Below are 21,516 nucleotides of genomic sequence, written 5' to 3'. Positions count from 1 at the left end.
ATGGATGCAATATTTGTGTGTTAAACACTGCAAATTATATTAAATGGGTATTTTATTATTGTCATTATTTTTCCTCCCATTCTTTTGCTGTATTTTAAAATGAACTTCTTACATTTACATTAACTATTTGGCATTTATTACTATCCCTCTAAATTTTCTCACTCTTGTTCAGCCTGATGTGTAAACTCTTTGAACCTAGCATTTTTCGTTCTCCAGACATGAACAACAACTGTGTCACAACTATGGCAACATTGCAGTCGAATTCGTCAGAAGCCAACCTGGGAGACAATTGCTGACCATGAGTCAATGATATGTGTAGCCAATCACAAATAGTATTTAAAGGACCAAGTATTTAATTGTGTGACTGCAGCAAAAATAAGTAGATATCAGCAAAAAACAAAGAGTACATGCGTTTGAGTAGTCAATGTTGTCTAAGCACTGTATGGTTCTACACACACAACACTGAAATATCTCCGGAACTCTCTTGAATCACCAACTAAATGTAAAAAACTATGAGTTTCTATCCACTCCCTCAAATATAATCAATCTTGTTTGAGGTATGTTCATCAAAAGTAACTTTTGGTCTTCACAGGCAAAACTTACGAAACACATTCCTTATGCAATTTTTTTTTTTTTTTTTTTTCCTAAATACATATAAAGGACAGATCAATGAATAAAGCACATCCCAGTGTGGTGACTGGTGACATTACATGGGCAACTGGCATAAACAAGTAGATGATGTCAGAATGAATTTTTTATTCTGCAGCAGAGTGTGTGCTGATATGAAACTTCATGGTAGATTAAAACTGTGCGCAATGCCCCACGATTTGAACTCAGGACCCTTCCGCTTTGCGGGCAAGCTTCATAGGTGATGTTCTTACAAGACAGTCTTGTTGTTCCATTAAATATTTTGAAAGAAATTCCATGTCAACTCATCTCAGCCTCCCTGCCTGAACATCAGGGATTTTGTTGAAATTTCATGTGAATATTTGCACATCCCCAATGAACAATGGTTAAGTTCCATGTTCTCTGAAGCAATACTGGCCAAGATATTCACGTCAATTCTGCACAGAGTGAGCATGAATTTCTGACAACTGACCTGTTATATCTTGGGCAATATTTTGTGACAGAAATAAAATCTGGCCGTCTCATACAACTGTATGTGTTACCTTAATATAAGAATGAAAAAAATTTTATAAGCAATCTTCAGCCACAAAATGTTAGGCAAAATTGACCGAAAAATCGGTGCCGGAAAAAAAAGTTGGGCTACTTATATCTCAGGGACTGAAGGTATGATGAACATGAAACTTGGTCTGTAGTAACCAAACATGACAAGGTTCTCAAGTATAAAGTTTCATGTGCCACTTTCTGAGACTGAATAAATTAAGCACAAAGCTGAAGACTTCGTAAAAAGGTCAAAAATGCGTAAGGTCAAAAACGCAGTATTTTTGACCTCATTTTGCAGAAAATTATGTTCTGTGAAACTTTCTAAACAGGGCTCAATGGAAGGACCACGTTTTCAACCTCAAAAAAAGTTTATTGATCATCCAATTAAGGCTAACAATGCTAGATACTTTGAACAAAAGTTGGGCCCGAAAATAATGGCACATAAAATATATAAACTTCAGAATCTTACATCTCACAGGGTGAACAAATGCTGGACATGAAACTTAATACAGTATGCAACAGGTCGATAGCACAATGATGTGGAATGCAAAATTTCATTCACCAACTATTTTCCAATGATCTACAAATTTGCCGAAATATAGAATGATTTATGTGAAAATAAGGTATATTACACATTTCTTTTACAAATACCATTTTCTATTAAATTGAAAAGCAGTCTGATTCATAAGAACATGTTTTAAGCCCCCCCCCCCCCCCCCCCACGCCACCCCCCACCCCCTCAGAACAGGGGTCTAACTTCCAACATGGGCTAAATTTGCTACATAAACAGAGGCAAAATAGCCATAAAAATCACACTGTGAATAAAGTTTTAACTATGGCTTCTTATATCTCATTGATTAAAGGCTTGATACACATGAAACTGTGATCACAACAACTTTGCAACATATGGTATTCCAATACAAAATATACGTCACTTACTGTTTTCTAAATTTCTACACAGTAAGTTCAAACTTTATTTTCATAAAAATCACAATTTTAGATCACAATCAGTCTACTTTTAGAAAATCTGTTTTCCGTAACTGATTTCACACTAATCACAATTGGAAATAGCATGTTTTCAAATCATGTTTGATTTTCCAATGTGCACTACAATACTTGAAATGAAGGACAAATTTGAAGGAGTGTGCCATGGCAACAGGTTACACTGCAGCAACCTCTTGTCCAAGTTTCGTTGCATGTGGTTTTTGTTTCTAATTTGACAAATGATATACTTTTGGATCAACGGAGACCACTCGCTGAAAAGCAGAAGTGCTGAGTCATCACCCAGCACACACAAAAAGAAAGAAAATTCACTAGCTTTCAGAGTAATAACATTTTGAGCAAGAGTAAAAATAAACACACACGCCGACACTACTATTGCATGAAGTCATGCTATGTATGCAAATGGAATGCACAGTTGTCGGAGCCACAAGCTGAATGTGACATTGGGACATGAACTTGGGATGGTGTGACAGGATGGAGGAAGGCAAAACTGATGGGTGGAGTGTGTGGAGACAATGGGTTACCAGAGATTGAGGATAGGGCAATTATGTGAGTGAAGGATATTTTGGAAGGATATTTCTCATCTGCATAGTTCAGAGATGCTGGTGGTGGAGGGAAGGATTCAGACAGACCAGGTTGTGAAGCAGCCATTGAAATTGAGCATGTTATGCTCAGCTGCATGTTGTGTCACCAGGTGGGCTAACTTTGTTCTTGGTAACAGTTTGGCAATCACCTTTCATCCTGATTGGCAACCAACATGAAAAGCTGTGCCGTGTTTGCAGTAGAGTTGGTATATGATGAAGAAATGGTGTGTGGATCGATTGGACAGGTTTTGCACCTCACTCTTCCACAGGGATATATCACAAGGGGTTGGGAGTGGGAATGATATAGGAATGGACTAGGATGTTGTGTACGTTGGGAAAGGTGGGGAGGATCATTTCAGGGCATAGTGAGCAACAAAGTCCTAATAAAAGATGTGCTTCAGTTGTTCCAGAGTGATATTGGGTGACGAGTGGCACACGCCTCTGTAGCTGTTTTGTGGGCAGCATGAGAGGCTTGAGATGTGTGAGCATATGTCAGGAAAAATCTAGGTTTATGGAGTATTGCCTGTCTGTGAAGGTCTTTGTGAAGCATTCAGTATACTGGTCAAGGAAGTTCTGGTCACTGTAGATACTTTGTCCACAGGTGGGTAGGCTGTGTGGGAGGGATTTTTTGGTGTGGAAGGGATGGCCAGCTGTTGAAATGCAGGTACTGTTCATGGTTAGTGAGTTTAATGTGAACAGATATATGGACAGAGCCATCAGAGAGATGGAGGTCAATGTCTAGTAAGGTAGCATATACAGTTGAGGAAGACCAGCTGAACAAGATGGGGGAGAAGGTGTTGAGGTTGTGAGGGAATAAGTTGCCTTGGCCCTGAATCCAGATCATGAAGATATCTCCAATGAATCCAAACTGAACTAGGGGCTGGAAGTTTTGTGTGGCTAACAAGGATTTCTCTCCACAGCCCTTAAACAGGTCGCATAGGAGGGTGCCAGGCAGGTTCTCATGGCTGTGCCACAGATTTATTTGTATACCTTCCCCTCAAATGAAAAGTGTAACAATTTAACAATCAGCTACAAAGCAGGGCCTCCCTTGTCACCCAGTATCAACCTGGACTGGATCACCTGAACCTTATCCTTCCTCAAGGCTTCGATTATCTCTCATCATGTCCTGAAATGAGGAACATCCTCCCCAATGTCCTCTCCACCCCTTCAAAAATGGTATTCCATCACCTTCCTAGCCTACATGACATCCTAGTCCATTTCTATACCAATCCCAAACTCTTGATACATATCCCTGTGGAACACCAAGATGTTAAGACTTGTCGAATTCACCCACGCAGCACTTCCCACTCCTTTCCTGTCATACGCTTACACTTTCCCATCATAGGTTGAGCCACTTGGGAAAGCAGCCTCATCATATACCAACTCTGCTGCAAACACTGCTCAGCTTTCCATGCTGTTATGATTATCAACCAGTTATCCACCAGGATGAATGGCCATTGCCAAACTGCTGCCAAGAACAAAGTTGACCGCACGCTGGCACAACGTGCTGCTGAGCGTAACATTCTCAATTTCTATGGCTGCTTCACAACCCGGGCCATCTAGATCCTTCCCTCCACTACCAGCTCCTGTGAACTACCCAGATGACAATTATACTTGCAACACATCCTTTGCTCCCATAATTGTCCTGGTCTCAATCTCTGGTAACCCACTGTTCCCACACCCTCTACCCAACAGTTTCCCTTCCTCCATCCTGTCACCAACTCCCAGATGAAGGTCTCAATGTCACCTTCAGCATGCATCGCTCCCCACAGCTCTGACCAATCCTGCATCCTATACCTAGCCCATGCACTTGCCATCCTGACTTCCCATATTCCTAGTGGCAGGTATCTGGCTGCCTCCCTTTTAGCTGCTAGATACATACTTCCAACACCCCTCTCTGGATTCCACCTCTCACTGCCTCTAACCACACACCAGACTCACCACAAACTAGCCCAGCTGTAGGAATGCAGCACTGGTACTGTAGGTGCAGCCGACACCTTGTGTGTGTGTGTGTGTGTGTGTGTGTGTGTGTGTGTGTGTTTTTCTGTTGTATATTTTTGACGAAGGCCTTAGGGGCCAAAAGCTTTATTTGTGACAGTCTTTTTGTTGTGCCTATCTGCTACTCAGCATCTCCACTATATGGTGAGTGGCAATGTTCTTAATATTGTTACATAATAAAAATACAGTTGCAAAAGAGTAGTAGTATCACTAAAACGAAAAGTACATTAAAAAACTAGCCACACAGGTGTATGTGTATTCTATTAGCCCCTAAGAAGGAGAAAACCCAACTCGCACTTTTCTCACATGATATACTGAAAGTTTCTGATCAAGGCAGTCAGACAGATGCAGTACTTCTTGATTTCCAAAAGCCATTCGACTCAGTGTCATACACACACTTACTGTAAACGTATGGTAGTTCAGATATGAAATGAAATTTGTGACTGGACTGAGGACTTTTTGGTAGGGAGGATGCAGCATGTTATCTTGAATGGAGAGTCATCTTCTGACATAGAAGTAACTTTGGTTGTGCCCCAGGGAAGTGTGTTGGGATCCTTGCTGTTCATATTGTATATTAATGAGCTTGCAGACAATATTCATAGTAAAATCAGGCTTTTTGCAGATGATGCAGTTATCTATGACGAAGTATTGTCTGAAAGAAGCAGATCTTGATAAGATTTGAAAGTGGTGCAAAGATGGGAAACTTGTTTTAAGTGTTCAGAAATGTAAAACTGTGCACTTACAAAATGAAAAAAATGTAATGTCCTATAACTGTAACAGCAATGAGTCACTATTGGAACTGGCTACCTCATACAAATACCTGGGCGTAACACTTTATTTATGGGGATATGAAATGAAATGATCACATAGGCTCAGTTGTGGGTAAAGCAGGTGGTAGACTTCAGTTTATTGGTAGAGTACAAAGGAGAGTGCTTGCAAAGCACTCATGTGGCCAACCAGGTTTAGAATACTGCTCAAGTGTATGGGACCCATACCAAATAGGACTAAGAGAGGATATTGAATGTATACAGAAATGGGCAGCACGAATGGTCACCACTTTGTTTGATCCATGGCAGAGTGTCACAGAGATACTGATGGAACTCAACTGGAATACTGTCAAAGATCAACACCAACTATCCTGAGAAAGTCTAGTAATAAGTTACATGAACCAGCTTTAATGATGATCTAGAAATATATACCCCTATGTATCACTCACATAGGGATCATGAGGATAAGATTAGAATAATTGCTGTACGCACAAAGGCATTCAAACAACCATTCTTCCTGTGCTCCATACAGGAATGGAACAGGAATAAACTCTAATAACTGGTACAATGGGACGTACCCTCTGCCATGAACCTCAGGGTGGTTGGCAGAATACAGATGAAGATGTACACAGAAGGAATCATTTGAAAGTTACCGACACTCTTAATCCTGTTTAGGTGCCTGTCAATGTAAAATCTCAATTATACAATTACTTGTTACTTTCATTCATTCCATGACCTGCACTTTACTGAGTGCATATCTGATCAAAATAATTTAGCCTAACACAATAAAAACAAAATGTGCAAATTTCACTAGATAATTTAGGACACCACGTTAGGAATCATTCAACATATTGTGGACACTCAGACTAATTCATTATACTGCCAATTAAGCTTAAAGTGAAGTAGTTAATTCTTTAACTCTCACAATACTGAGGGGGAGTGGAACTTTGTGTCTCCTTTGAAAATATTGTAACCTAGTCTGGTACTTAACATTTTAAAATGATGAGTAAATATTTATTGTTTTTAATTAAGTGTTCTGTCAGATTCCATAAATGCTTTAAATTTTCCAGTTAGACTTAACTTGTAAATTTATGTCTCGGTAGTAAATGTGACTTTTCACTATGAAAGCCCTATTCAATATTTTCAGGTTCAGGACCTTACTTACACATCAGTCTCTCTTTAAAGTGTATGTTTTGAGTAAAGTAAAAAATAATTAACAAAATTTGTGTTTTTTTTTTAATTTTTTGTGGTAGTATATTTCCAACCATACATCCGTATGACATTTTTTGCACCTTATCCTGTAAGTGATCATTCCCTGTAATTTTTCCCCAGGTGGCAAAATTAGCCCTTCTATAACTCGTAATTTATGCCTGTCTGATGGCATCATGACACAAACCATTATATTATGTAGCATTACTGACTTAATATACAGTAGCATATATGCATGCATCCATTACAATAAAAAACAGAAACCACGACAGTTTTAGCATTGAGTGTTTTCACCTTAACAGCTAGAAACATACTAGTTGCGTGACAAAAGTTATTTTTGTGTAGTAGTCCCAAAGGTCTTTCTTGACCAACCAGTATTCACTAATTCCTTAGTATCACTTGGTTTGTTTCAATTTCTTTAACAACCTTCTTTGTTAAAAGAAAATTCCACACCCAATTAGTGCAAAAGTTCAAGTCTCATTCAGAGAAGTTTGCTTATAGTACGAGTAATATTAAATTCCCAAGCAAGATGACAAAGAACAAAGGAGATTTTCTGAAGCATGCAACTCACCCTCCCTGTGGAACACAGTCACTAGTTAAGAGCACTGTGCCCCTCATTCCATCTATGCTGATGCTGACTTCCACATTAGGATCCACTTGCTCTTGATACAATCCTCTGATGAAGTTAAATCCAGAATTTTGTTTAGTAACATACAATCTGTCGTCTCCACGTACATTTCTTTTAACTGAAAAATCAAAGGTACAAAATTTGTAAGGCACACTAAGATGTGTTAATTAATAATGGATATTAGTACTAAGATGTGTTAATAAATAATGGATATTAGTGTCTTTCAAAAATGAGCTGATATAAGGCAACTGCCAGCAGAGAATGGCAAATGATATAAACTATGCATTTTGAGAATGTTCACAACTGTATTATATTATATAATTGTGTCATGTAAGTAAATAATGGGCCAAGCACCAAAAAACTGATTTAAAGATAATCAACAAAATGTATATAGCACTTCAACAAAAGCAGTATAAAAGTTGGGGATCACTATACAAACACAAAAACTATACAGGTTTCTTGCCACACATGTTTTTATTCTGTGTTAATGGGTTTAAGAACAAAATGATATAAAATTTGAAGAAAATGAAATGTTCTGTTTGCAATGGGTTTAACATAAATAACGATACAAGTGTCATCATGTCAATTTTCGTTCATTTCATCAGTTTCTCATAAAAACCACTTATTCTCCTTTTTACAAATGGTATCACTTTAGCTAAATGCCTTCTCTTTCATTCAGACAGCCTACATTCGTGGTGTAGTGCACATGTTGAAGATCAGAAGGCTTCACATTTCTATTCAAGATGTAATATTCCTTGAACTCTTCAATTTCACTACGAGTTGACCGAACTTACAGTACACCAGGCCATTCAGCAGTCAGTCTGAACCACTGTGCTTTTTAAATATGCACACTGGTGAGATTCATATATTTTTCAGCAGCTGACTTAAAAGTGATAAAAATCTGTTTCTCGCACAACAGTCACTATGAATGGTGGTGTGCGCATAGCTTCAGTGGTGAGGTGAACTAAATCTTTTGGAACTGCACACACTGTTAGCCTCTTTCATTTCTCAATGTGAGCAAAAATCATGAACGCAAGACATAAAAGAGTGTCCTTTCACCAAAAACTTTTGTTCTATTTCCGTAAAGTAATCCTTTGCTGTAAGGTAAACCCATAGAAACATCGTCTTGTTTTTGTTCTGCCCACAGCAGTTGTCACTCCACATTATTAGTTTCTTTTTACAAAGAGATGTCAAAGTAAAAGCTTTGTGCACACAGGAAGCAATTTCATTCCCACCCACACTATATACGGCCTCATGCCAGAGAAACATGTGACCGGTTTATCACCAAAATGAATGCAAAAGTTGTAATTTGAGAGCTGTAGTAAAAAGTACATTTCGCTGTGCCTTAACGAAGGAAGACAAATCACTTTTTGCAAATCCAATGCAGCTGTACATACTTCCGAGTTAGGCCCTTGACTCTTTATTGTGTCAGCTTTCATGGAAGTCATAGCTTTCTTTGCTTTTCAGTGATGGCATTCTAGCTTCAGTTTATTGCCTTTATTACTAAAATCACACCTCAATTTGGCTTTAAGAAGGTCACAAGTAGAGCAAGTGTCACTTGACAAACGATGAAAATTTAGTTTGGGGAATTTGTCTTTAAAGACTTTTGCATAGAAGCAGTATGTGATGTTAGTGTCTTCATGTTGCCTCTGAAATTCCTAAAATAAACGATAAATAGTCAGGTCTTCACTTAAGTCTTGTTTGTCAACCAATTTTTCCCTTGAATAGTGGCTTTCTTGTCTTCGTATGGCACTAATATGAGCAACAACCAGCTTATCTTCTTCTGAATATTTCCAGTGTTTTGTCTTATTGCCTCACTTTTCTTCATACACAATCTCGCCACTCTCCTTCAACTATGTTAATGCCTGAACTCTTCTTCTGATCAAAGAGAGGACCTCAATAAACATTCCTTTACATACTCTTATTACAATTCCCTCAATGTCAGGCAATGTGTAATACATAGTTACATTTTTCTTCTTGGGTATGACCAGTTGTTCTGCACCTTCCTCAGTAGACAGCTGAGCAGTTTCGTTACTATCATTATATACTTTTGACCTTCACCTCTTCACTTTGCAAACACGTATGTGAGACACTGCACAGTTACTTTGCTTCACTGTATCATTTAGTGAGAAGAATTCCTTAAAAAACTTAAGTTTCTGGTCATACAAAAGGTGCCTGCATTTAAATTGAGATTTACAGGACACCTGAAAGAGTGAAGCAGTAAATATAATACGTTTAAGTCAACATGCCTAGGTATTTGCAGGTAAGTAAATTTACGATTTCATTCAGGTAGTTAACTATAACCTCATAATCAGAACGATAATTTTTGTCCATATGAAATTAGTTTTAATAACAAATTGGACACATTAAAATACTAGAAAGTAACTTATGCAGATTGCAACCCTTGTAATAAAATTTAAACTGCAATCAAGGCCCAACTGGTGCTTGGGAGCCTCTTTAGCTGGAACCACAGTGCTATCTTTTCGATTATATTCCTTTCCTTCGTTGCATAATTTCTTCCTTTCACTTTGAGCACTACCTTCACCTCTCTTCCCCCGTTTTCGTGTAGTTTTACTTTCCATTTTTCAATATTGTGTATTATGCATCTGTAATAATTACTTCAGCAGTGTCCTATTGTTGCAAACAAGCCACAGAGCTACTTCAATTGTCAACAATTCACACAAGTACGTGTCAAGACAATAACAGAGAACAGAGGGCACATAATTCGTTATTTGGACATTGATGTTGGTGTTACATGTGAGTGCGATCTTGTGACAGCTGTGAATACTTTTTGTGCTGTTATGGCGCTTGTATCAGAATGTACGTAACTGGCGTTGGCGGTTACAGCGGAATTTCAACTATAACTCAAATTTTCATTTTTTAGCACTTGACCCGTCATTTACTTGTTGTTGTTGTTGTTGTTGTTGTTGTTGTGGTGGTCTTCAGTCCAGAGACTGGTTTGATGCAGCTCTGCGTGCTACACTATCCTATGCAAGGTTCTTCATCTCCCAGTACCTACTGCAACCTACATCCTTCTGTATCTGTTTAGTGTATTCATCTCTTGGTCTCCCTCTACGATTTTTACCCTTCATGCTGCCCTCCAATGCTAAATTTGTGATGCCTTGATGCCTCAGAACATGTCCTACCAACCGGTCCCTTCTTCTTGTCAAGTTGTGCCACAAACTCCTCTTCTCCCCAATTCTATTCAATACCTCCTCATTAGTTATGTGATCTAACCATCCAATCTTCAGCACTCTTCCGTAGCACCACATTTCAAAAGCTTCTAGTCTCTTCTTGTCCAAACTATTTATCGTCCATGTTTCATTTCCATACATGGCTACACTCCATACAAATACTTTCAGAAACGACTTCCTGACACTTAAATCTATACCCGATGTTAAAAAATGTCTCTTCTTCAGAAAAGCTTTCCTTGCCATTGCCAGACTACATTTTATATCTTCTCTAACATGACTATGATGAGGTATTTGAAGACTTTCAGAGAGAAATAATATTTTTGCGTCACCTGTCACCTGAATGACTGGTGCTGAGTCGCGATAGGCACAATAAAAAGATTCATACAATCATAGCTTTCGGCCATTTAGGCCTTTGTCAGCAGTACACACACACACAAGCGCAACTTGAGCACACATCTGCAGTCGCAGAGAGCTGAAACTACACAGCTCTCTGAGACTGCAGATGTGTGTGCAAGTTGCACGTGTGTGTGTGTGTGTGTGTGTGTGTGTGTGTGTGTGTGTGTGTGTGTGTCTACTGCTGACAAAGGCCTTAATGGCCGAAAGCTATGATTGTATGAATCTTTTTACTGTGCCTATCGCGACTCAGCACCTCCGCTATATGGTGAGTAGCAACTTCCCTTCTCTCGTATTGCTAAATGACTTATGCTTTGACTGATCTAGCTTCTTTTACAATGGTTGACTTAAAACCAACCAAACACAAACACTAACACACACACACACACACACACACACACACACACACACACACACACACAATGATGAAAAAGAAAGGTAAATGTCTACACATCCCTGAAAACTAACACCAATGCATATAATGCATATAAAAATAATTTCATGATACAAGGTCACCTGCATACTCTGCATCAGAAAAACCTGCTAGTTGTATTTCACTAATGCTGCTGCCATGCTCTGTATCCTAATCTTTTGTTTTAATAAAATACTGGTTAACTCTCTTGACCACTTTCCAATGAGCATTATTACAATAATTTCAACAAAATGTCTGGTTGTGAGATAACAGGCAAAAAGACAAGAACACTGTTCACTGTCAACAAATTATTTAGTTGTGAGCTAACAGGCAAAACAACAAGTGATGTGATTGTTTCACAATACAGTATTTTTCTTTCTGCACGATCTTGTTCGATTTCCTCTCACAAAACAATGACTATCTCCAATAGTATACGAAAAGATTCTTCTAGTGACAGGACAACTTTACAAATTGTTTTCCTCAACTTGGATGGGTTAAGTATATCAAATACAAATAATGCTAACAAAACAACTTTACCACTGATTATGCAATGGAATAAATTTGGTTCATTGTCATTTGCATGAAAATTAAACTACAAAATAAAATCTAGAAACTCCTTGTTCCAGCACTGAGAAATGTGCTTGAGCCCACACAACAGTTTCTCAAGCTTGCAGGCTATTTCTCAAACTTGCAGACTACAGGATTCTTCGCATCAATCACAAATGATTCAGAGGTATTTCCATATAGATTGCTTCTTCAAGGTTGCCATTTAGAAATGAAGTATGAATATGTAATCATCTCTAGATCTTCATATATTGCAGTCACCAGGAAAACTCTGATAAGTCATATTGCACGACTGGTGAGAAGATCTCATTGTAGTTGATGCTGCATTCCTTTTTGAAGCCTCTCACTCAAAGCTGTTGTTTATACTGAATGATTTTGCCACTTCTGTCAGACAAGACCATGAAGAGACACTCTGAGTCAGTAATTACCCAACTGCTCGTTTTAGGAATAATCTCCAAGTTTTGCTCCCCTCGTGAGTTTCCAGTTCTTCTGATATCACCTTTTTCCAGTGTTTCAAGCCAAGGCCGGAAACTACTTCCTTGAATCTATTAGGAGCATAACATTGGATGAAATTTGATTTGTACCTTGCTGGCTTATGAATGAAGGGGGCACTCTCATTACCATGTTGACTAGACTTGACTAGGTTGGTCTTTCGTTAGCTGTCGTGCTACTCTTATATTGTTTTGGGCAGACACCCTCTCTTCCAGTACATGTACTGGGCTACATGAGCTTGCTTGTTATGATCCACAAATTCACATTCTTCATCATCCGTGATTTGCCGGTTGCTGTAATGCTGGTATTGTGCTGCTGTTAATGCCACTTAATGTGACATCTTGGAATACAAAAACTTACCATTAGCTAAGGCTCAAAAGTTAATAATGTGTGAACTCACCTTGGTACCCGAAGCACACAATGTTTTGGTCCTTCACATCAAGCTTGGTTGCAAAACTGTTTTGGCAGATGTGCACATGTTCAAGATGCGATTTTCATAAGTTCCACTACTCATATGGAGCTATTCCAAATTGTGTTCCCTCAGAATCCTATTTAGTATGTACGCAACAATAGTAACTGCTCCTGCCCATAAAAACCTTGGGCAAGCCCTGGCTTTAAGCAACTTTTTCCCTTTTGGGTAGATCATTCTGGTGTGTACGGAGTGGTCATTTTCAGCTGGATTCCAAGGTTTCTGAGAAGCTGTTACATGTCACAATTAACATACTCAGCCCACTATCCTCACACAATGTTTTGATCCTTTGAACAAACATATTCAATACGAGAGTGTTGAATTCATGAAATCTATCAATGACATCAGTTTTGTGTCTGATAAAATAAACATTTCTGTACTCTACTGCATCATATTCCAATGTAACCAATAAGCTTTGGACCACCAATTCTTTCAACTAACACCAGATCACAGACATCCGAACAAATAAATTCATCTTGGTTTGTGGGACAAACTCTGTCTTTGTTGATGAGCTGAAGCTGGTGCATCTTGCCTGATAGGGTACACAAAAAATTTTTGTTTTATTAAAATAAGTCCTTCAATGACCTCTTTTGTCAAGATTTGCTGAAGCATCTAAATACTGAAATACCAACATCGTTCAGATCACTGCTTCAGGTCACTTACTCCAAAGTTTACTTCATCATTCACAAATGGCTTTAGTCATGAAAAACACCTCATAAATAGTTTTCTTGCTTTACAGCTTCTGTCGCAGTTTCTTTGCTGTGCACTAATACAACCCGATCCTCTTCGAAATATGCAATGATTTTCTTTGAAGTATTTCCTTCAACACTAAAAAATTCTTTATGACAGCTGTGTGTGTACAAAACATTATCGAAACTTGCCTAGCTCCATTTGCCATCAACTTCTTTGTTACTAATGACAGTTCCCATACTTACAACTTCGCATTCTTCATTATCACTGAGTGATATGGGTCTGGAACTATGGACCAAACCTGGAGAACCAATCCCACTGATAAGTCATGTGATCTAATGCATCACTGTCCACCAACTAAGTGTCTGATTAATCACATTCTAGCTATTTTGCACCAATCTTTAATGATATGTCAACAAAAGAGCATGTTTTAACTGAGGGAGAATAAATGCACAGTCAGGTTTATCTTCCAGACTTTTATGATTCTCCATGCCTCGCTTTTTCTTGCTGCATGCCCAAACTTTTTCATCACGCATAGTCAACTAGGACTTCTTTGGTGAGACATTCCATCGGTATTTCCATTGTCCCACAAGCTGTGCTCTGCCAGCAGTGATGTGGCTTTTTCATCATCATGGCCACATCATCAGTTATGGCTGACTGAAGCCGTGTTCCAATTATAACATGAAAAATTCCCTAGGCTTGAGAACTACCGTATTTACTCGAATCTAAGCCGCACTTTTTTTCCGGTTTTTGTAATCCAAAAAAATCGCCTGCGGCTTAGAATTGAGTGCAAAGTAAGCGGAAGTTCTGAAAAATGTTGGTAGGTGCCGCCACAACTAACTTCTGCCATTGAAAATATGTAACGCTACACAGGCATGCTTTGCAGGCAAATACTGGCGCCAAAACCTCTGCGTCAGTAAAAAAATTTGAAAAAAAGTGGAAGACGAGCTTTTTTCTCCGCCCCAAGTTTCGACCACTGCATTTTCATACATTATCCAACAAAGTAAACACAAATTCCGTATTGTTCATCTTCAAATGTAGCAGCATTTCAATGTACTACGAAAATCCGACTGGCAAGACTGTTTGGGATGTTTGTCAATATGGCTAACTCTACATTCTGAATTTTTTCCTCCCTGTGAGAAGAGATGGTTGCTAATAGGAACTTTTATTAATTGTGAATCACATGCAGTATTCTCTTCACCATAAGAATAATACGAATATAAACATTTTGCCCTGTATTCTTTCGTGTTTGCTGCTATCTCATTTAAATCCTGTCTGCCTAATAAACTACGAAACTAGTGTGAGACAACAGCAAACGCGGAAGAATATACATATCATGTCATGTTTATATCCGTATTATTCTTATGCCTAATAGTGGTACAGTCGGAAATGAAGCATGGCAATTGACTAGATTTTTAAATCTAAGATGACCCTAATTTCTGTGCAGAATGTAATGTACAAAAGAGGCGTCTGTAAAGATTTCCAAACGGAGAAAAATTTTAGCTAAACTCTCGTTCAGAACATCTGCTATCATACGCAGTCTATTATTTGGTTCTTGTTGATCATTATCAAAGAAAGCAGCAGTGTAAGTAACAACAAATAGTAGTCTCTTGCCATTGTTTCACTAATGAGACAATTCCTCTCTTTTTTTTAATTGTAAGCAGCGATAGGGCGCACAAAAGCAAGCCATGCCGCGAGCGGAGACAAGTCGTAAACACACATCATCAGAATGCGACAAACAATGCATGACACAGTACAATAACGCATTTTCAGCTAGAGTGACGTAAACACCCATAACAAAGAGAACAGCACTTATCAGATCAAAGAAAAATAAGCAATCGATTCAAACCAGAGGAAGCACATGAAAAAGGAAGGAAACCTGTATAAATACGGACGGAGCACCTGATGCATAGCAATGGCTACCAGGTAAAGCTTAACTGCTAAGCTTACGACTCGAACCAAACTACTGTAGCTGTATCGTCATTCATTCGACCGAAATTGTCTCTCATATTACAATGAACCAGCCTTGTTTCGATTTGGAGGCGCGGCCTTAAACTTTTCTCTTCCCTTGAATTTCGAGTCTCAAGTTTCAGGTGCGGCTTAGATTAGGGAAAATTTTTTTTTCCTTGATTTCGAGTCTCATTTTTCAGGTGCTGCTTAGATTCGAGTGCGGCTTAGATTCAAGTAAATAAGGTAGTCTCATGTGGAATTTTCAGGCTTGATAATTCTTCTTGTGTAATTTTGGGACATGTCTCACAGAAGCTTCTTCAATCATCACAGATTACTTTTCATCTGAGCACACCACCCCGATGGGGATAATGAAACTTCACCTAGTTACAGCAACTGGCAATGTTTTTCCGGGTAAATGCTCATGAAACAACAAATTGTTCAATTATCTCAATCAAACTGCAGGATTCCTGGGTCCTAACCTAATAAAGTGTTTGGGGATTTACAAAGAGAACTAACATTTTTGTACCAACAAATTTGAGTAATACAATGCTTGACTTAAGAATAAGAACACACAATGACGAAAACTGAGATGTAAATGTGTGCACATCTCTGAAAACTAGGAATTTCATCTTCAGGGAATTGAAACTAAAAGCAAGAACTTGGAACTTTTTCAAAAGGGGTAAACATAGGGATCAATTGACAGGACACAACCTGAGGCATAAAGAGTGAGTGAGTGTGTGTGTGTGTGTGTGTGTGTGTGTGTGTGTGTGTGTGTCAAGGGGGGACTGCAGAGGGTGAACAAAGTTTGACCATGCAGAGGGTGAACAAAGTTTGACTGCAGCATGCAGGTTCAAGGGGAAGTAGGAGGCTGCAGCAGTTACGCAGAAATGAAGAAGTTTTCACAGTATAAACTAGTGTAGAGAATGAGTGGCGTGAACGTTTTGTTTGCCAAATGTCACCTATGACATGCTGACTCTGTATAGACTGCCCATGCATGGCAGAAATCTGTTGTACCGTTACAACATTAGGTGATTGTATCCAAAATTAAAAAACATATATAGAAACATCTAGAACAGAAATTAGTATTCCTACCTCTCAAAACTACTTTCCTTATTCCATGAAATAATGAACACACAATTTCTTCTTCAAAGGAGGAGGAGAAATATGTAGTTCACAAATCAACAAGCACTATTTTCCACTTTGTTTGTTGCTATAGGAAGTAACAGATATTGTACCTTTCAAAAGTAACTACTGGCCAGCATCTATTGCTGTTTGTATTTTTGTCTACTAAACTTCCCGTTTAATGAAAGTACATATTAAGAAAGAGAAGCAGTAGATAGAAACTAATTCTATACAATGCACTAATAATTAATTATAACAGTATTGTCATAAACCAATTATGGTTATGTAGGCTAAAATGATCATACAATGGCTATCCAGAAAGCTACCTCTGGTTTCAAGTAGCATTGGAAGTAGTAAGAAACAATCACTACACTGTGTCACATAATACGTCAATGTGCTCCGAACAATGATAGCGAGAAAGCTACATTATGCCTTAGTCACCTGCAGTATGCACTCAAAGTGAACAATGCAACTGGAAATCCTACAAAATACAACATCCATTCCATAATACAGATTTTGCAACCATAAAACCTTAACTTCGTTGGCTTTCACAGTGAAATTCATGCTATGTATTACCCATATGTGATGGTGAAATCTCCAGCCTAAAAGACAAGGCTAGAGGAACACAAATAAAGAAAAAACGAGTACCAAGGCAAACAAACAGCAAAGGAAGAGTGAGGAGGCATCGTCTCCCAACACCATTGACAGTGTGGTGGGAAGGTTAAAAGTCTGCCACAGAGCGATTAAAATTGGGCAGTCCAGTAATATGTGGACGACAGTCAAGTGGGACCCACAGCGACACTGAGGCGGGTACACAGCGTATAGCACACAAGCATACACACAATATCTGAGCAGCCTGGTGGTACAGATGTGTGTAGTGAACATGGCAGATCATTGAGTGTTAACAGATTTTTTTTTTTTATCTTCTTCTTGTTCTTCTTCTTCCTCTTCCTCTTTCTCCTCCTCCGCATTTCTCCTACAACATAGTGGGGTTCACTTTTTGGTGCTCTGTCTTCATTTAATACATTCTATGGTCAGAATGGAGCTTCAATATTTTAAGGTCTACTATAGGGAGGATATCTAGCCAATGTTGCCTCGGTCTCCTAATAGGTCATTTACTATCGGATTTACAGTAAGCATAATTGTGGCACCACCACGAGACATTGGCCAATCAGCTGATGTGTCGTCAATGAGTCACTGAAAACCACGAAAGACAACAAGAATAATGTACCAACAACAAGACAGGATGACAAGCCCAGAGTGGAAACCAAATCGGGAGCCTTAGACATAGCAATATCCAGAACCAAAGCACGCTGCTTATAATGAACAAGTGAGAGTGTAGTTGTAACACCGCTAAGGTGAAGGCACCTGTGCTGTGAGCTTTACAGTGGAGCTACGGGTGCCATAGACTGGCGTGTGGGGCGTGGGCCGCATCTAGCCCTCAGGCAGCAACAGCAGCACTCGCAAATATTAGAAGCGCCACCTAGCAGCCGTCGTCTAAGTCCATACATTCTGGAAGGCTTTCAAACTCATTGGGCTGGGATACTAGATCCTTCCCTCCATGAAATGCGTGTGTAGGGCCTGAAGCAACCTGGACGATATTTCGGGAGGTGAAACGGTGACACGGTTGGTATCCTGGCAGAGGAGCCTGCCAACTGGGAAAAGGAATGATGTATGTTGGACAATGCGATGGGGAATGCCAGTGTGGAAGATGACTGTTGATGGAATGGATTCAGTGGTGAGGTCTGAACACCCAAACTTGTATCCATAGTGAATGCCTACAGTGGCCAGAAGCACAAACTGTACCTGTATGTTTGATGGATTTGCAAAGGCGGGCACTCCACTTCTGAGTGACCAACCCATGGTGGCACAACCAGTAATATGTGGGGATGGAGATGGTTGGTGTGCCTACGGTCCAAACCCTGCAGAATATCAAATGTCATAAGCCACCACCCATGGGTTGGCCACCAACACAAACATCATCCATGAAGGTTTTTATCCATAGGAACATGCACAAACCACTGAAGCTGGTGGAAACGTCTGTGTGTGTGTGTCAGATCTGGGGTTCTGAGAGCTGTGGTGCCAGAAGGTGGAGTGGAGGACACTGTGGCTAGGAGCTCTGCTAGACTGTGGTCATGGACTGGGGGTGGGGGGTGGGGTGGGGGGTTGGGGGGCTAGTCCTGTAGGTGCTCAGGAACACTACGGCATTACTGCAGTGGTAGATGTGCCCACTGCTTTCAACATTTGTTATTTAAACATACACACCACCTGCTGTGCTTTCCCATTGGTGAGAGGGATGAAAAGGCGGGCTAAACAGGTGTTTAATGCTACTGGCATTGCAGAACTGTTCGAAGGCCGTTGTCATGAATTGGGGCCGGTTTTCGTGAATTGGAGCCCGTTGTCGGACACGAGCACACAGGAAAGCCCTTCTATGGCGAGAATTTGAGTAAGGGCCTTGACCGCAGCGATCGTAGTGGTGGACATCGTGCAAACAACATAGCAGTATTCATTCGCAACAATGAGCCACATAAGATTCCAAAAAGGGACCAGTAAAGTCAGATGAATGTGGTCCCAGGGGCGACAGTGACTGGGCCAGGGGCACAAAACTGAGAAGCAGCAGCCTGCTGTTGAGCACATGCCAAACATCTGTGCACCATGGCCTCCACGTCTCTGTTCAGTCATAGCAAGTAAGAATGTTGCCCAGCAAGGACTTTCATCCCTGACACACTCCAATGCCCATGAGGGAGGAGTTCCAAGATATGAAGGCGTAAGGTAGTCAGGATGACAGACAGGTGGGTATCCACTTCCGCATCCAGCAGGAGAACATAGGAAACAACAGACGAACAATGAGAAAGGCAAGCCCAAGCCCCGAGTTATGGATGAGTCAATCTGAAAAAATAAGGGGGAGCCACCCATTTACTACAAAGTGCATGACACGCCATAAGATAGGGTCATGTGAGTAGCAGTAATGGGTAACCCATCCAAGGTGCACTGATGTTCTATGTCAATATCGAAACAGATCTCATGGTCAAATTGTGGCTCTGGTCCCAAGGGTAGACAACAGAGAGCATCCAAATTTGTGTGTTGTGAGGTAGGTTTGTACTTAATGGTGTAATTGTAAGAACTAAAGAAAAGAGCCCAATGCTGGAGGTTTTGAGGTATCTGCTCTGGAAGCCACGAGCGTGGTCCAAAGAGTGCTACCAATGGTCTGTAGTCAGGAACAAAACTTAGTCGTAAAGAGAGACACAAGGGATTTCTTAGCAGCAAAGATGATCACTAAAGCCTCTTTCTTAACCAGTGAGTAGTTTTGCTGAGCAGGCATCAGTATCTTTGATGCATAAGGTCCCAGCACTGCACCAATGCCATAGCAGAAGCGACAGCAGCCAAAACATGGGACACGGTGGAGAAAAGGGTGTCAAGTGTAACATGTGCCTCAGCTGGGTGAAAGAATGCTCCAGGTAGCCGACCACTGGAATGGAATGCCCACGCTGTTCGAGGGAGGAACTTAGAAATAATTTACCTCACCCAAAAAAATCTGCAGCTCTTGTAGGTTTTGGGGATGTGAGAGTGAGTCAACACCCAAAACAAAACAGTCAGTGGGCTGAATCCTGTCTTTGTTGCCCAAGTATCCAAGATATTCCACTTGCTCCTGAAAAAAGTGGCATTTGCGTAGGCAGCACTGAAGCCCTGACTCACGAAAGAGCCATGCATCACACAACACAGTAAAGAGGGTGCATAGGTTGCACAAATGACTTCTCTGGAAGATTGCCGGAGACAAGAGATCCCAAAGGGCAACATTTGTATTTGTACAATTCAAAGGGCGTACTGATGACCATAATGTGTTATGGTTCCTCATCCAGTGGGATCTGTCAATAAGCATCAGCAAGGTCTGTCTTACAAAAATTTTCACCGTCGACAAGCTTTGTGCCCTCCGGACTTGGTATGGTGCCTGGACACTGATTTTTGACTCAAAATCTCCACTGAGCCAGAGGGAGTCATTTGATTTCTTAATCACTACCAGGTGTGTGGCCAAAGCACTAGTTTTGATTGGCTCAAATACCCCAGCATCATGAAGACAATCGAGTTCGAGTTTAACTGCACCCCAAGCCAGGTAGGTTCAGACAGGGACACAAAAGAGAGACAACGGTCGTCACGTTCCTGGACAGTGTCTGTGCCTGTGACAACCAGAACTTCATCCACGACGGAAAGCTCAAACAGTGAGAAGGTACCCAGGCAGAAAATGTTGCTGGCATAGTGACTATTGACAACAGCGTCATCGGCTGTGTTACCTTCTTGTATGCTGCAGTAGTTGTGAATTGACCTCTGAGGGGAATGGAGCTGTCATAATAAACAGGAGGGCTGGGCCAACACTGGGTAACCCAGAAAATTTTACATTGGGAGTTTCAGCAGGGAAACCATTGCTCTCATGTCCACTTGAAAACAAATGTCCTGATATGCAATCATGAGATCAATAAACAACTTGGTAGCAAGAGGACTGCCCTGGGGAACAATGGCCTGGGATTCATGCACTGTCCCTTTACGCGAGTGTGGAGTGGGGTTTGGCTATCCTGATGCTTGATGGCAGATGGTTTGGAAATGACCATCCTATCCACAATGAGTGCATTGCACCCAGTGATCTGGACAGTCTGCACATTGGTGCAAAGTAAAACAGAACAAGATGGGACATCCTTCTGCTTACGCCAATGTGGTGCGACTGTCAGCTCAGAGGCAATCGACACGTCCTAAAGTGATGAACCATGACATTGTCATAGGGAAAAGGACTTACAAGAATTTCAATTCCTTGGTAGTGGGTAAACCACTGTTACCTGGGGGCGAGCCATAACACATTCACTTGTTGCCTGCACAATCTCAAAA

At 40.3% G+C, this 21,516-nt stretch overlaps 1 protein-coding gene across 1 annotated transcript in view; it reads right to left on the bottom strand.

Annotated features, from left to right (window-relative positions):
- The window catches only part of LOC124608105 (5'-3' exoribonuclease 2 homolog), a 419,776-nt gene that overhangs the window by 239,680 nt on the left and 158,580 nt on the right, over positions 1-21,516 (bottom strand). Inside the window, exon 14 of the mRNA XM_047139960.1 lies at positions 7,299-7,473. Coding sequence (XP_046995916.1) covers positions 7,299-7,473 — 175 coding nt within the window. The remainder of the gene's footprint in view (positions 1-7,298; positions 7,474-21,516) is intronic.

This window comes from Schistocerca americana, chromosome 1 (assembly GCF_021461395.2).
Source record: "Schistocerca americana isolate TAMUIC-IGC-003095 chromosome 1, iqSchAmer2.1, whole genome shotgun sequence".
NCBI lineage: Eukaryota > Metazoa > Arthropoda > Insecta > Orthoptera > Acrididae > Schistocerca > Schistocerca americana.
This window is presented reverse-complemented; position numbering and strand designations above follow the sequence as displayed.